At 38.4% G+C, this 13,572-nt stretch overlaps 1 protein-coding gene across 1 annotated transcript; it reads right to left on the bottom strand.

Moving 5' to 3' along the window:
* Positions 1–311: 311 nt before the first annotated feature.
* Positions 312–1,835, bottom strand: LOC144440613 (uncharacterized). Its single transcript, XM_078129999.1, has one exon. It carries the CDS (start codon positions 1,833–1,835, stop codon positions 312–314), a length of 1,524 nt encoding a protein of 507 aa, XP_077986125.1.
* Between the last annotated feature and the right edge of the window lie 11,737 nt (positions 1,836–13,572).

The following is a 13,572-nucleotide window of genomic DNA, read 5'->3' as shown; positions in this document are numbered from 1 at the left end:
TTAAATTTTCGCCATTGTTACCATGTTGAATGTACAAAAAAATATGTTTAGGTTGGGCGACTTAAACTAAGTTCAGTCGGCTTTATCAGAAAGTTTTATAAACGAGTAAATGGAACATATATGTTACATTCAATGCATTCATTACAATGTGAATACTTTACAAACAACCACAATGATACCATTGACCAGTATATTCTTTATTTTATTTAATACGTTATAGACACCGACACCACTTGTTGTTCACCTCTTGTAATTTACCAAGATAATAAAGAGCGCATGCAACTTTGTTTTGGACAAGTTTACTCATCTAATTAAAATTTACAACTACCATCATCCATAGTCGCCATATCATCGAAGTTGATCGCTTGTGGATACAAACAGCCGAATTTGCTTTCTTTGAAGACGAACGCTGTACAAGCTCCATTCATACAGTCAATGACGTCATTAGCTCTATCCTGGCCACTGAGCAGTGCACCCTGGAGATACCCGTTGTACCGTTCATGCGTTCCTTCCCCAGCAAAATACAACTTCCCCACTGCGGCTTGGAGTCGGCGAAAACTTTCCATTGACACCTCTACAGGCCAGTTACTGAAGGCACCGAACTGCAGTGGATCAGTTCCCCATTTACTAACGTGGATATGTGTAGGATCAGGAATAGTTTCGCCGAATAGACCACGAAGGACAGACATTACTTCTGCTTTAGTCTCCTCGTCAGGCTGGCGCTCAATTCGTCTGGATTCTTCACCAGTAACGATAATCAACAGCATTTTCTCTGAAGCAGGTAGCAAACCAGGTGCTATTAGGTTACTCCAGACAGGATAATATCCCCGTCTATCATCAGCATACAACATCCATTCTTCCTCGGGCCAGAATTGTTCCTCGTCCTCGGCAAACTTGAGAAAGATTTTGGTGAACCAAGCCATACGAAATTGATAAATCTCCTCGGTTTTCCAATAGGGTAATTCGGGTACAAAATCGACGTCGCCGTGTTCTAGGACACCAATACTAAAGGTAGAGATTGCAAAGTCAGCCGTAAATGTTGTACCATCTGTAGTGGTGACACTGACTTCGTCATCATTCCAGTTGATCTTACGAACTACGTGGTTCAGCCTGAGGCGATCGTCGTCCTCTTTCAGGAATTCCTTCGCCAGGTCTTTTACAATAACGTCAAAACCACGAGAGTCCGAGACAAAGAAATCGCCGCCTCCCATGGACAGTTCTTCGGTCACTTGTCGGGTACTTCGAAATGATGTTACATCAGCTCGATCTGCAAATTCTGCATCATGCTCAAAGTATTCTATTACCTTGGCGATTGGCGTTCGTGGTGACCAACCTCCGATCTTCAAAGCAGAACGTACGGACATATCGGGAACTAGGCCCCGAGTCATGTTGCCAAGCAGGTAGTCGAAATATTCACCATCTGTAGCCTTTTCATACTCTTCCCACCAAATATCTGCATCATCTGTTACGTCATTACCCTCACTGTCATATATTATTAAATCCTCGTAGTCCGAGAATTTACCCTCGATGCCGTACTTTTTCTTTAGCTGCCAGATGGAGTTATCTGGAGTATCACCAAAGTGGACCCAGTTTGCCCCGAGGTTGATTCTCGATCCACCAAAGTCAATAGACTTGACTCTTCCGCCAATGTCATTGTCACCTTCCAATATGATAAAGTCTTCGATACCATTGTTGTGCAATGTTTCAGCAGCAGCGATGCCACTTAGACCAGCTCCAAGAATTAAAACTTTCGTGTCCGTCTTACCAACCTCAGAAATCACCTGCTTAATGAGGAGGCTGACAATGATAAACTTTGTGATTGGAAATTGAACCATACTCCGTAGCTCTGTCAGCACTAGGTAGCCAGAATGTTTTACAGACCCCAACTGTTGCAACAGGTTATACACACGTTGAGCTATTTTCCCCCACAGTTATACTGCAGTTATATATTACTATGTTTTGGACTCTTCCATTCGATATTTTGAAGAAAAAAAGTCCCTCCATGTTTCCATCGAATTGAAAAAAAAACCATCGTATAGATTGATATCTTACTGTAATAACATCCCACTACCTAAATAAATTAATTGTGCGCCCCCCCCCCCTTTATAAAAAGAGAGAAAAATACACCAAATGAAATTTCGGATGTTTTTATATATTGTAAAGTGACACTATCAAAGCCTTGTATTTGGGTTGGGAATTCGAACATCCCCACAGTAGAATGGTTGTCTTTATCACGCATAGACGTTACGTCATGTTTTCAGGGCTCTGTTGACAGAAATTTATAAAATTTGACAAATCGAAAGCATTTTTTCACCACCGGCGTTTACTTTCAATAACTGTATTTGAAGTTTTACTGGAAAATCCCTTGAGATGATTTTCCCCTAAGTATCGAAACCATGCACAACAGTATTGCTGACATGTAGAGGTGAATGACACCTAATAAAATCCACTTAAATTAGTGTCAAGTGTCAAGATAAAACCGTGCAGTCACACTTGACTCTACTTTTGAATATGTAAGCCTACATACAGAATGTTTGCAATGCATCCTGCATTCATCTCAGGTGGGTCAGCTCTATTTATTCCTCGCTCCACAAACTAAAGTACCCAAACCACTGTCTCCCCTTTCGCTCGCGTATATTAGGCGTAAAAAAATTGTATGATTCAGATTACATTCAATTTTGAAATAGGTGGGGTAGATTTTTATTTTTTCATGTGTGAGTGTCTAGTTCAGGTTTTCCATTGTTTTCCAAATGGTCTCTGTGTTTTTTTATTTCTCCCTATCAGATGTACAGCCATTACAGATTGGAAGAATAGTTTTATATGGTATTTTTAAGTTGATGTCAGTTTCCGCATGCACTATTTCTTGCGAGACTTCACGATTTCGCGATTTTATTAATATTTTTTCTCGAATACGTAAAAAAATAGTTTAGAGTCGGCGTGAAAAACTAGGTGGGGGTCGATCGGGTAACCGTAACCAAACAACTTTTTTTTTATTTGACCTTATTGTAATTGTCTCCGTTCTGGTTGCCCTAGAAGTACATTATAGATAGATGGCAAAGAGTTCAGAACGCTGTCACGTGTCTCGTCTGTAATGCTCTAAAGCACGATCATATTCAACGTCTCTACCTTGCAACGACTTCATTGATTACCTTGTATTTCTCGTATTCATCATAAAGTGGCATCCATCTGCTCAGCTAGGTTCACGACCACAACTTGATATCTCACTGACTTTCTTCTTTGATCTACTCCACCAAGAGAACTTCGCTCCTCCTCCTCTGAGCTGATTCTCGTGTTCCAAGGATATGGTGCCAGACCCTTCTCTCATATCGGCCCAACATCATGGAACAGTCTTCCTTTAAATATCCGCCACTCAAAGTCTCTGACACCCTTCTATCGCTGTCTCAGAACCTATCTCTTTAAACATTAGCCTCAACCTTCTCAAAGCTTCTCCGTGTGCCAAAGTATCCCATTGTCTGCGTACTCGCTCCCCCCTTACAGTAAATGTATACCCTTCTGCGCCTCGGGCTTTGTAAGGTCCATTCTACATTTTCTCTCTTATTATGTTGTTATTACCACTTAATTGAAAAACAAATCATTATGAACAGTAGTACATGTACTGCAGAATACACAGAGTACGAATAACTCAAATTCATAGCCGATATGTGCAACCCCTAAGGGCCTGTTAAATCGTGGATGATACTCGACAAGTGTAACGTGTGTCGTTTAGGAAAACAGGAATGATGCTTGTATTGGAAGTTGTACACAACGGTTTGTGAACCCCATTTGTTGGCTACATTCAAAGGATATCAAATGTACACACATAATGCACCGTAAATGCTATTTTAAAAGAATGGCATCTAAACTGCATTATAGAGGTTTTGTGTCTGAAAACTATCGAACACAATGGCTTTTTATTCATCTCTCGACCTCAAAGGGGTCAGTAGATTATTTCAAGGACATTTTCAAAAAAGCTACCGGTAGTACATTCCTTAATATAGGCAATAGTTTTACAAAATGAATCACCAGCAAAAGACTTCCCAGGTAAACAATTCTCAATAAAAATAATACAGGAAATAAAGAAAATGTAACAACTCTAGGCATATATTGTGTGTGCAATGGCGATAAATTTGCGTCAATGAACAATTTAGTTCAAAGCAAGTTCTGTTCGGTATAGCTCACCTTTTGCGATTAATTTGTATGATTGAAAACCATTGCCTCTTGGAGTTTAGAAACACCAATACATAAAAGTGATAACAATGAAAATTTCAATGCTGAAAGAACTGGCGCCTATAGTCCACACAACTCTCTGAATCTACACCTGAAAAGTTCACAACAAGCTTATCAACGTCCCTGTAATATAACTAATCATAATAGAACATTGTAGCAATTCTAAACATAACTTTTGTGCGTTTACAGCACCAGTAACGTTACATGCCGATTTGCCTTTGTTCCAGTTTCATAGCAAGGCATATCGTGTTGGACAAATCATTCAAACTATTTTTTACCATGGAATAAAACGTGAATACTGTGCTTAGCAGATGGTTTTTCATTCCATTTTTCTTTGCCATCAAAAGGGTTTGACTCAGTAGATTATTTTGAGGATATTTTCAAAAAAGGTAATGGTAGTGCATTGCTATATATAGGCAATTCTTCTGTCGACATCTCGTCCTAACTGGCAAGGCTTTTTGAATAGAGTTGTTGTGGGATTTGGATGGGGGTAGGTGTTGGGATTATTGGAAGTAAAATTGTTATTGATCTTGTATTGTATTGATCTTGTATTGTATTGTATTGTATTGTATTGTATTGTATTGTATTGTATTGTATTGTATTGTATTGTATTGTATTGTATTGTATTGTATTGTATTGTATTGTATTGTATTGTATTTTGTATTGTATTGCATTGTATTTTGTATTGTATTATATTGTACTGTAATTGTGCAATTGTATTGTATTGTATTGTGTGGTGTTGTGTTATGTTGTGTTGTGTTGTGTTGTGTTGTGTTGTGTTGTGCATACACTGTGAAATAGCGATTGCGACACTATGACAAGAAATTCATTCCAAAACTATTTTTTCTCTTATTTACCATCATAAGCATGGAATCAGTTCTATTTAGTGTAAGCTATCCAGTATATTAAATATATCACTCTAGCTCAAATTGTCCACTATTTACGTGCACACATCTACATGCTACATGTATGCCCTATGCTTTCTGTTCTTTATATATTAAATAAAGAATTTCAATTAAAAAAAAAACCTGCTACTCACCTACCTACCTACCTACCTACACACACACACGCACACACACACACACACACACACACACACACACACACACACACACACACACACACACACGAGTTATACTTCAGATCATGGACTGTAAAACACACATAGAGTTCACATTTCAAAGTTCTAATAAAAGTGTGTGAAGCTTTCCATTAGCATGATACACTTGTAGTGTATTTCTATGGTTGCAAATCCGATCATACCCGAATTGACGAATATTCATGATTATCTGATGACGTAACTTCTCTGACATGCATTTCAATTTTAGTGTAGTCGCACCAGTTATATGTCCACTGGTATTGTTTGGGGTATCATTGATTTGCCCTTCAACTTGTCATAAATGCATAACTTGTGTTACTCTTATACGGTAATCAGGGGTATCTTTGATACATTCCTTCAACGTTATTACACCTGTGGCAATGCTCTTGTCTTTTAATTTATGGGCATCCTAGAGTTCCCCTTGAACGTTACCGTCAATGGATGAATTGACGGACGGACAGACGGACGGACGGACGGATGGATGGATGGATGGATGGATGGATGGTCGAATAAATGGATGGACGGACGGACGGATGGATGGATGGATAGATAGGCGGATGGTTGGATGGAGAGACGGGTGGATGGATGGATGGACAATAGGTCGATGAATGAATAGATGCACGGACGGACGAATGGATGGACGGATGGAGATGGATGGATGGGTGGGTGAAATGATGGATGGACGGGCGGGCGGACCATCATAAAATTGGGGTGAAAAGTCTTGAAAATATTTTAAAAATCTATAACTTGAGGCAAACCTCTACAAAATGCTAATAATCAAGCGCTAAACGTCTGAATATGAGTCGAAAATGGGGTCAAAGTCGCTGCTGATATGTAAATACCGTTATTATGTGAGTAGTCTCCAATCCCAGGACGTATTATCATGCGCATGCGTACCTGTTAGCGCATGCCAAGACAGTGACTGGAAGTCATAATTGTTGTTTGTTCGCTTGAATAGCATCGTTCTCCAACAATTCTCTGGCAACCATTCAATTGAACAAAGAACAAGCTTGGGAAACAAATATACAGGTAGGTAGGTACAAAAATATAATGGTATGAAATACCGTGAAATCTGATCCCTCACAGTGTAACAATTAAAATATGAATATGGATAGGATAATTAAGGTGATAGTTCAACCAACATTTTTTTAAATATCATTTCTCTTAAATATTGAAAACAAAAATATTTACCGACTCATGTCTCTTTGTGTTTCCATGGAGTTGGCAATAATAGTTGAATACAGGGTCGATCACTGTTAGCGATTTCAGAGTTCGTCACGCAAGAAAACAAGGGGTAGGTATTGCCTCAGACAAAATATTCCTGCATTTTGTGAAATAGAACAAAGATTGATAATATAGTGTTGTTATTCCGGAGTGAGGGCCCGGTGGTGGTGGTTTACACCCATTGCATTACAATTCTGCTGATGCTAAAAGTAACACCTTTTAGCACCTTCTTACACCTCTACCCATATGGTGAATAACGCCACCAGCCTACGTTTTGGGGCTATGTGTAAATAAACTTGTTTGTCTAAACTAAGCATCTTGCTGGAACTCGTTGACACCTCTCAATCCGATAATGGTCAGTAGTTGTACCTCAGATCACAGTCAAGAAACTGTGTTCCTTGTCTGTGCTCAGATGTTGTACCATGGCTCACAGTCCTGCTTGCAGACGGTGCACGCGTTTCGCTCAACACCGTCCTACGAAAAGTAACCGTCCTATAGCGAGTGCGAAAACAAAATACTTTCGCACCAATAACAAAATAATTACATATAATTTTTTTTTATAAAGCTATCAAATATTAGCAATCGGTCGAATATGTACTCATTTTACATCTTTTTGACGATAGTAGTCGCTGGTACGATCACAAAAAGTGTCGAAATCGGAACTTTTCCAGTTCCGACTGATTTCAAAATCCCGCCTTACAAACTCCGCCACATTTGATCGGGCGTCCACTTGGGCATAAATTACGATTGAACTTGTGATTTCGGGATTTCTGGTCCTCCGGACTGGGACTAGTACTTTTGTAGCCAAGGCGAGGTAAAATTACTAAATAGTCGATTTAATTTATTGCTGATATTTGAACACAGATGCGTTAAATCTTTAGTTACTAGCATTTCAGGTAAGCAACTGTCTCTTTGTAGGCGACTTACTCCGTATGCAAGCAGGGCGACATGGACCCTCAGACCACTAGTGGTCAACCGGTCTGAGATGGATCATAGACCCTACGAAATGGATGTAGCCTAGTAGAAATGTCTATATTTGTGAACAGTAAGGAATGTCTCTCAGATAGACTGTGTCCATGACTGTACACTGTTGTGTCAATCAAGGCCTCTTCGCAGGTTTGTGAACATGATGCTGGGGACTAATCTCCATTTCAAAAAGGGAAGTTTTTCTAACTGAAAAGGGTGTTTGTCCTGAATGTTCGATAACTTGCATTTCCGTCATTTTCTCGTCTCTGTTAATTTTAGCGACGAAGGGATATGACAAACAATAGCATGTGAAGGGCGATATAATGTTGCCTTTTCCGAGAAACGGGAAGTACACTAGCTGTTTTCACTTCACTGCTCACACAAGAGCTATGTAGTCAGTAATCTTGGCTAGTCTATTTTATTATCAAACAGAATTTTCCCTCAAATTCAACATCACTGTCAGAATATATTCGAGAAAGGTTTACAACGTTAAACTTTATTCATCCTGGATTCAATAGCAAGTGTACATTCTTTGATCACGGATTTGCGAGTGCAAAACATTATAAAAGCACGGGACTGCAATTGTGTGTTCCTTGTCTGTGTAACCTCAGACCACTGAAAATATTCATTAGTGGTCTGAGTCTGAGTTGGAACACATCTCCGTTTATACAAGTGCTAGTTGTGTGTATTCACTAAGCCGTTTCAATATAATAATCATATGGACGTTTTATTTTCAACATCACGCAAACCATTGGCCTCTTTTCATGGTAGCGATTAGTCTATCTGCAAGACCTCGGATGTTCTTCCGATACAATACGACACACGACCGAACATCGCTATCGAGGATGGAACATCCAAGGCAAGCCCTCACTGCGAACTTCGTTCGCTTATAGTAATTAGTATCGAAAGAAAGCACGAACATCTAGCAGCAAGACTAGGTAGCGATTTGACAGACGCCAACAAAATCGAATTTTAGACTCTAATATTACTCTTCGCACGTACAGAGTACTTTTTATAGGATAATATCATAAAAAGTGAATCAGAGCAAGCATCTAACCTAGAGTCTAAAATTAGATTTTATCCGATAATGGATATTTGTGTAATGTCGCGTCTTCATGGGGTCAGGTGTAAAAAAGACGGGTCAAAGTTTGGAAATGTGCACTCAGAGAACTGCGACACAACTGCTGACAGAGAGTTCTCAAAGCATATTTCAGAGCTAAGGTGGCTATTGTCCTGCGTGTTCATTATAAAGCGGCCAAGTTCGCGTCACAACTACGACATTATACTAAACAATAAAGAATAAATAAGCCTTTGAAGTTTCTGTGCTCCTTCTATAAATACTTCCTATGAATCTGGCCACAGCTACTCATGTCCTAGTCTAGCTGCTAGACCTCAGGTGTTATTCCGAATTTACAATACGACAAGGATGGGCGTTCGCCATCACAGCGAACTTCGTCGGGAGAAAGCCCGAACGTCTAGCAGCAAGACAACTTTCAATAGGGGTCTGAGTGTCCATGCATACAATGAAAAGATGAAAAAGAAGATTATGCAAATACCCGACACTTCTTTATTTCTGTTGATATAGATGATGAGGCCAATTAACACATTTCTACCAGCTTAGCATATTAACTAACCTCGGAAATTCGAGGTTGGGAAGGTCACACTTTAGCATCGGAGAGAATTGTAATGGGAAGATGGATGGGGATGTGCCGCCTAAATGGGCCAATTTTCCACTAGAAAAGTTTTAAACATTGGTTCACTTTCCATGTACAGTATCCCTAAACATGGGGTATAGATAAATACACGTATCTCTTCCATGTTATCACATTCTCGAGTAAAAGGTAAAATCGAAAAAAAAGTCGAAATGGTGTCTGTTGGGATCTGGCAACTTTACAGTATTAAAAGTAGCGGTAAAACGTTCCCCGGTATAGCGCCCCCAATAATTCATAGGTCTGCAATCATATCACGGTTTTTGTGTACCTGATCACATGATCACTTGTCGCGAGTTGTCCATGTAAACATGGACAAACATTACCATCTTTTAATTTTTGCTTTATCTGTAATTGCAATGTCATAAATTAATATATATATATATATATATATATATATATATAACTCGGTGAGTATCAATCTGCTATAAGACAGTGCTCTATACCGCAGTGGCAGAGCGTAATAGTTTTGGTAGTACTGGAACTCTTTCTTGGGTGTAACTCTTTCTTGAGTTACACCCAAGAAAGAGTTCCAGTACTACCAAAACTATATATATATATATATATATATATATATATATATATATATATATATATATATATATATATATATATATATATATATATATATATAATGAATGCAAGAAGACGAGTTCGTTATTTTCATTTATGGATTTACACTACATTCCGTTTCACCAAAAGGATCATCAGGCGTATAGTTGAGCAAGTCGACTCGCTGACTGTGTGTAAAGTGTGAGGGTGTGTGTACAGTCACTGAGATGGGTCATTCACGGTTAGGTTTACACCAATCATATGTAAAGTAGTAGTATAAAGGGTGCACATCTTTAAGTAAGAACTTATTAGTATGCCTGCATTTGCTGATAAGTTCAGTTCTACTATTCAAGGTGGTCGATTTCTCGCCAGTTTAATTTGATAAAATAGTTTTCCCTCGGCGGTGTTATTGACATCGTTTGGCGGGTAACATTAGAGTAAGAGTTAGCTTGTTTGAGGACTGGCAATTTTTGTGGTTATTCCATCGGCTTTTGAATTTTGTGTTACTAACACCTATATTTTGTGATCTATGTTAGTGGTAACCGTTGCTTTGTATGCGATGCATTTTACGAGTCATTTTCCTGGAAGAGGGTATTCGTTTGGTTTTCTAGCAGTTACAGTTACTGTTTTGTATTTAGCTCGCTTTAGGGAGGATGGATATATTGTGTGCATTTATAACTTTACCCATGTTGTTCATGTAACTGTAGCTCAATTTAACGTTATTGCGGTTGAAGATGTTATGCAGTGAGCTTGATATAGGGCAATGCTTATCTATCTATGAGGGGCAGAAATTTTCTGCCGACGTTAGTTGCAACATGGTTACTGTTTATTAGAAACACTTGACTGTTTATTATTATTATTATAATATATATATCAACTCCCTCCATCTTCAGTGCAGAGATATGAGTTCAATTGACATTGTGTGTGTGTGTGTGTGTGTGTGTGTGTGTTGGGGTGTCTGCACTCCAAGTTGGCAAAGTGCCACGCACCAAACACGTGTACACAAACAAATAACTTTTAATTGACGGTATGGTTATTTTTGGAATTTTGAGCACATTTGCCTTTCCAGATGGAAATATTCCATTACGGTTTGACACCAAACACATTCAAATAAATGTCTGAAAATATACGAAACATATGTGAATATTTTTAAAATCAAAATATTAATGTGAACATATTTCTATTTTATACTCAAGTTCCCTTCTTCCATGGGACACAGACGTTTCGAACAAATCTCTTGTTCACCTACAGTGTCAAAGTGAATCTGACATTTCTGATTGGTGACAGTAATCTGCGTGTTTTGTCTTTCATTCTTTTGTGTAGAAATAGTATTATTTAGAGGAATTAGGAATTCAAAAAAGAGTCCGTACTTTGTTATTTAGTTCTCCTCAGAGCAGCGATTTGAATGATATGTCGTGTACTCGAGTGGAATTTATGGGCAGTATATTAACTTCCCTTATCATAAACAAATAAACGGTTGGCTGTTAGGTTAAACTTTGCTGCCCACATAATGTTCTGAGGGTCGATTTAATAGTCACCTCAAATGAACTCACGAACAAACATAAAGCGGATCGATAGGCTATCGACGCGAAGTCTGACATCACGTCATGTGTTCTTGTCAGCCCGGTAGAACTTACTGTCAACCTCGCGTCAAATCTTCATGTGGAGAACCGTGTCGTGTATACTGGGGGTACAAGTTTTAAAAGAACTTGACTATCTCATAAATACTGTAGCACATAGAGCGTCGGAGATGATGACAAGTGTGCCACTCTGAAGTCCAACAATAAACGGTAAGTTAGAAACTGTGCTTTAAAGAAGCTTAAAATTGAACGAAAAAATGTAAATTTGCTAGGGTAGTCGTTACCCAATTCATCTATATAACATTAGGGTTATCTGCAAGCTCTGACACTGGGTCGCGTCGTCAGCTAAATTATGGTGCAAGATTCACTATCCGCATTCCGACAGCAACGTGCATTTTAAAACTATGATAGCGTATATTGATACATATGTATAAAGCTCATGTATACTTTAACAGTTTCTAGGAGGGTACACAACATACATCATGGATTATAGACACCGCGGGAGAGCGTTTTGTGGAGAGGTTTTTCTAAATATTGTGATAATGTTGTGACTACAGTATTGATATCAACACCTCACACGTACATGGCAATGGTGGTATGTCTACTCAAGTCAGATCACGCCGCCTGGCTTCGTTTATCTCAACAATACAGACATGGGCAAATGTCAACCTATTCCATTTGGCATCCAGGGATTTAAAACTTATATTCGTCACACTTTTGAATATTTTTTTCCCCTAGAGTATACGAAAGTAAAATTTGATTTTGTCATTTAGTGGCGTTCTCGCCTGGATACGTTAAAACTTACAGTTGCGGAGGTTGTTATGACTAGCTACCATGGTAACCCGGTGTCAACATTACAATGATAGATCCCATATATCCGTATTGGTATATTTGAAAGTCAGGCCATGGAGCTAGCGACGAAAGGTTTTCACTTCTTCGGTCTATTCACGTCCCAATCTGTCTCCAAACAGTGGAGGCGTGTTAAAGTGCGAACTATGCTATTTAAAGTACCATGCTATACTAACTGACTGATACGGTGAATGGGGTCGAAGTATGATGCCTAAGTTGTTGTGATCGATGGCTTGTAATAAAAAAACTAAACGGTACACTTTGATAATTCATAAGCAGGCTAATGCAGCGTTGAAGTCTCTCAGCTCCACTTTCCGAGTATCATTTCAGTTGACTTAATTGTGCTCGACAATGTGTTTAATGCAACATAGCTAATAATATTTATTTACCTGTTAAATTTTAATTAATGTATACTTTAAACCATGAGTTTGCAATGTCACAGCATATAGTTAAGTATTAAACACATTCCAATTTACAGCTTAGTGATTACTCAAAAATCAACTTTGTGTTAAAGCCATCAATATTTCCTCTGTACAATGCTTCATAGATATTTCGCACACTGTCTGATAGTCTTCTTATTAGGAGAACGACTGAACAAAATTCTGTACGCTTTGTGGTATTGTAAGTTATTTAGGAAAACGATAGATTATTTCTTATTATTAATAAAGTCTCTCCCGAATATTAAATTAACATGAAACCTCAAAAAATATTGTGTGGTTCCCATTACGCTCAGTTTTAGAATAGGTAGGGGTAGGTAGATTTTTTTATCATATGTGAGTGTCTAGTTCGGGTAGTTATGTTTTCCATCGTTTTCCATATGGTCTCTGTGTTATAGTGGTTTCTTCTCATCAGATGTACAGCCATTACAGATTGGAAGAACAGTTTTATATTGATTTATTTTTAAGTTGATGTCAGTTTCCACATTTATTCACTATTTCTCGCGAGGCTTCACAATTTTCGCAAATATAATTTCCTCGCATACACAAAACAAAAAGTTTAGGGTCGGCAGTGAAAAGGTGGGGTCGGATAACTGGAACCAAATATTTTTTTCTCGGGCCTGAGAGCTGCAGCATGAAAGTGGCTTTAATGGATAAAGATAGGGTGCGTTGAAGAACGCTTTAATAGACTGTCGTCTACTTCAACTGACTTTACGTTAGCTACAAATTAATGTATCTCCTTTACTCTCACACGGCAACAACTCTATCGTTGGTTTGCTAAGTAAGAATTACTTTTAAGAATGTATGTATTTCATTTTACCAACTCAATCAAGAAACGTTAGAGGAAGTGAATATGTATGTATGTATGTATGTATGTATGTATGTATGTATGTATGTATGTATGTACGTACGTATGTATGTACGTATGT

The sequence above is a fragment of the Glandiceps talaboti genome, chromosome 10, assembly GCF_964340395.1.
Source record: "Glandiceps talaboti chromosome 10, keGlaTala1.1, whole genome shotgun sequence".
NCBI classification, from domain to species: Eukaryota; Metazoa; Hemichordata; class Enteropneusta; family Spengelidae; genus Glandiceps; species Glandiceps talaboti.
The sequence above is the reverse complement of the archived record's forward strand: the minus strand, read 5'-3'. Positions and strand labels throughout refer to the sequence as shown.

Excerpts from the sequence above, each read along its gene's own strand:
- LOC144440613 (XM_078129999.1), bottom strand. The coding sequence starts at position 1,835 with ATGGTTCAATTTCCAATCACAAAGTTTATCATTGTCAGCCTCCTCATT.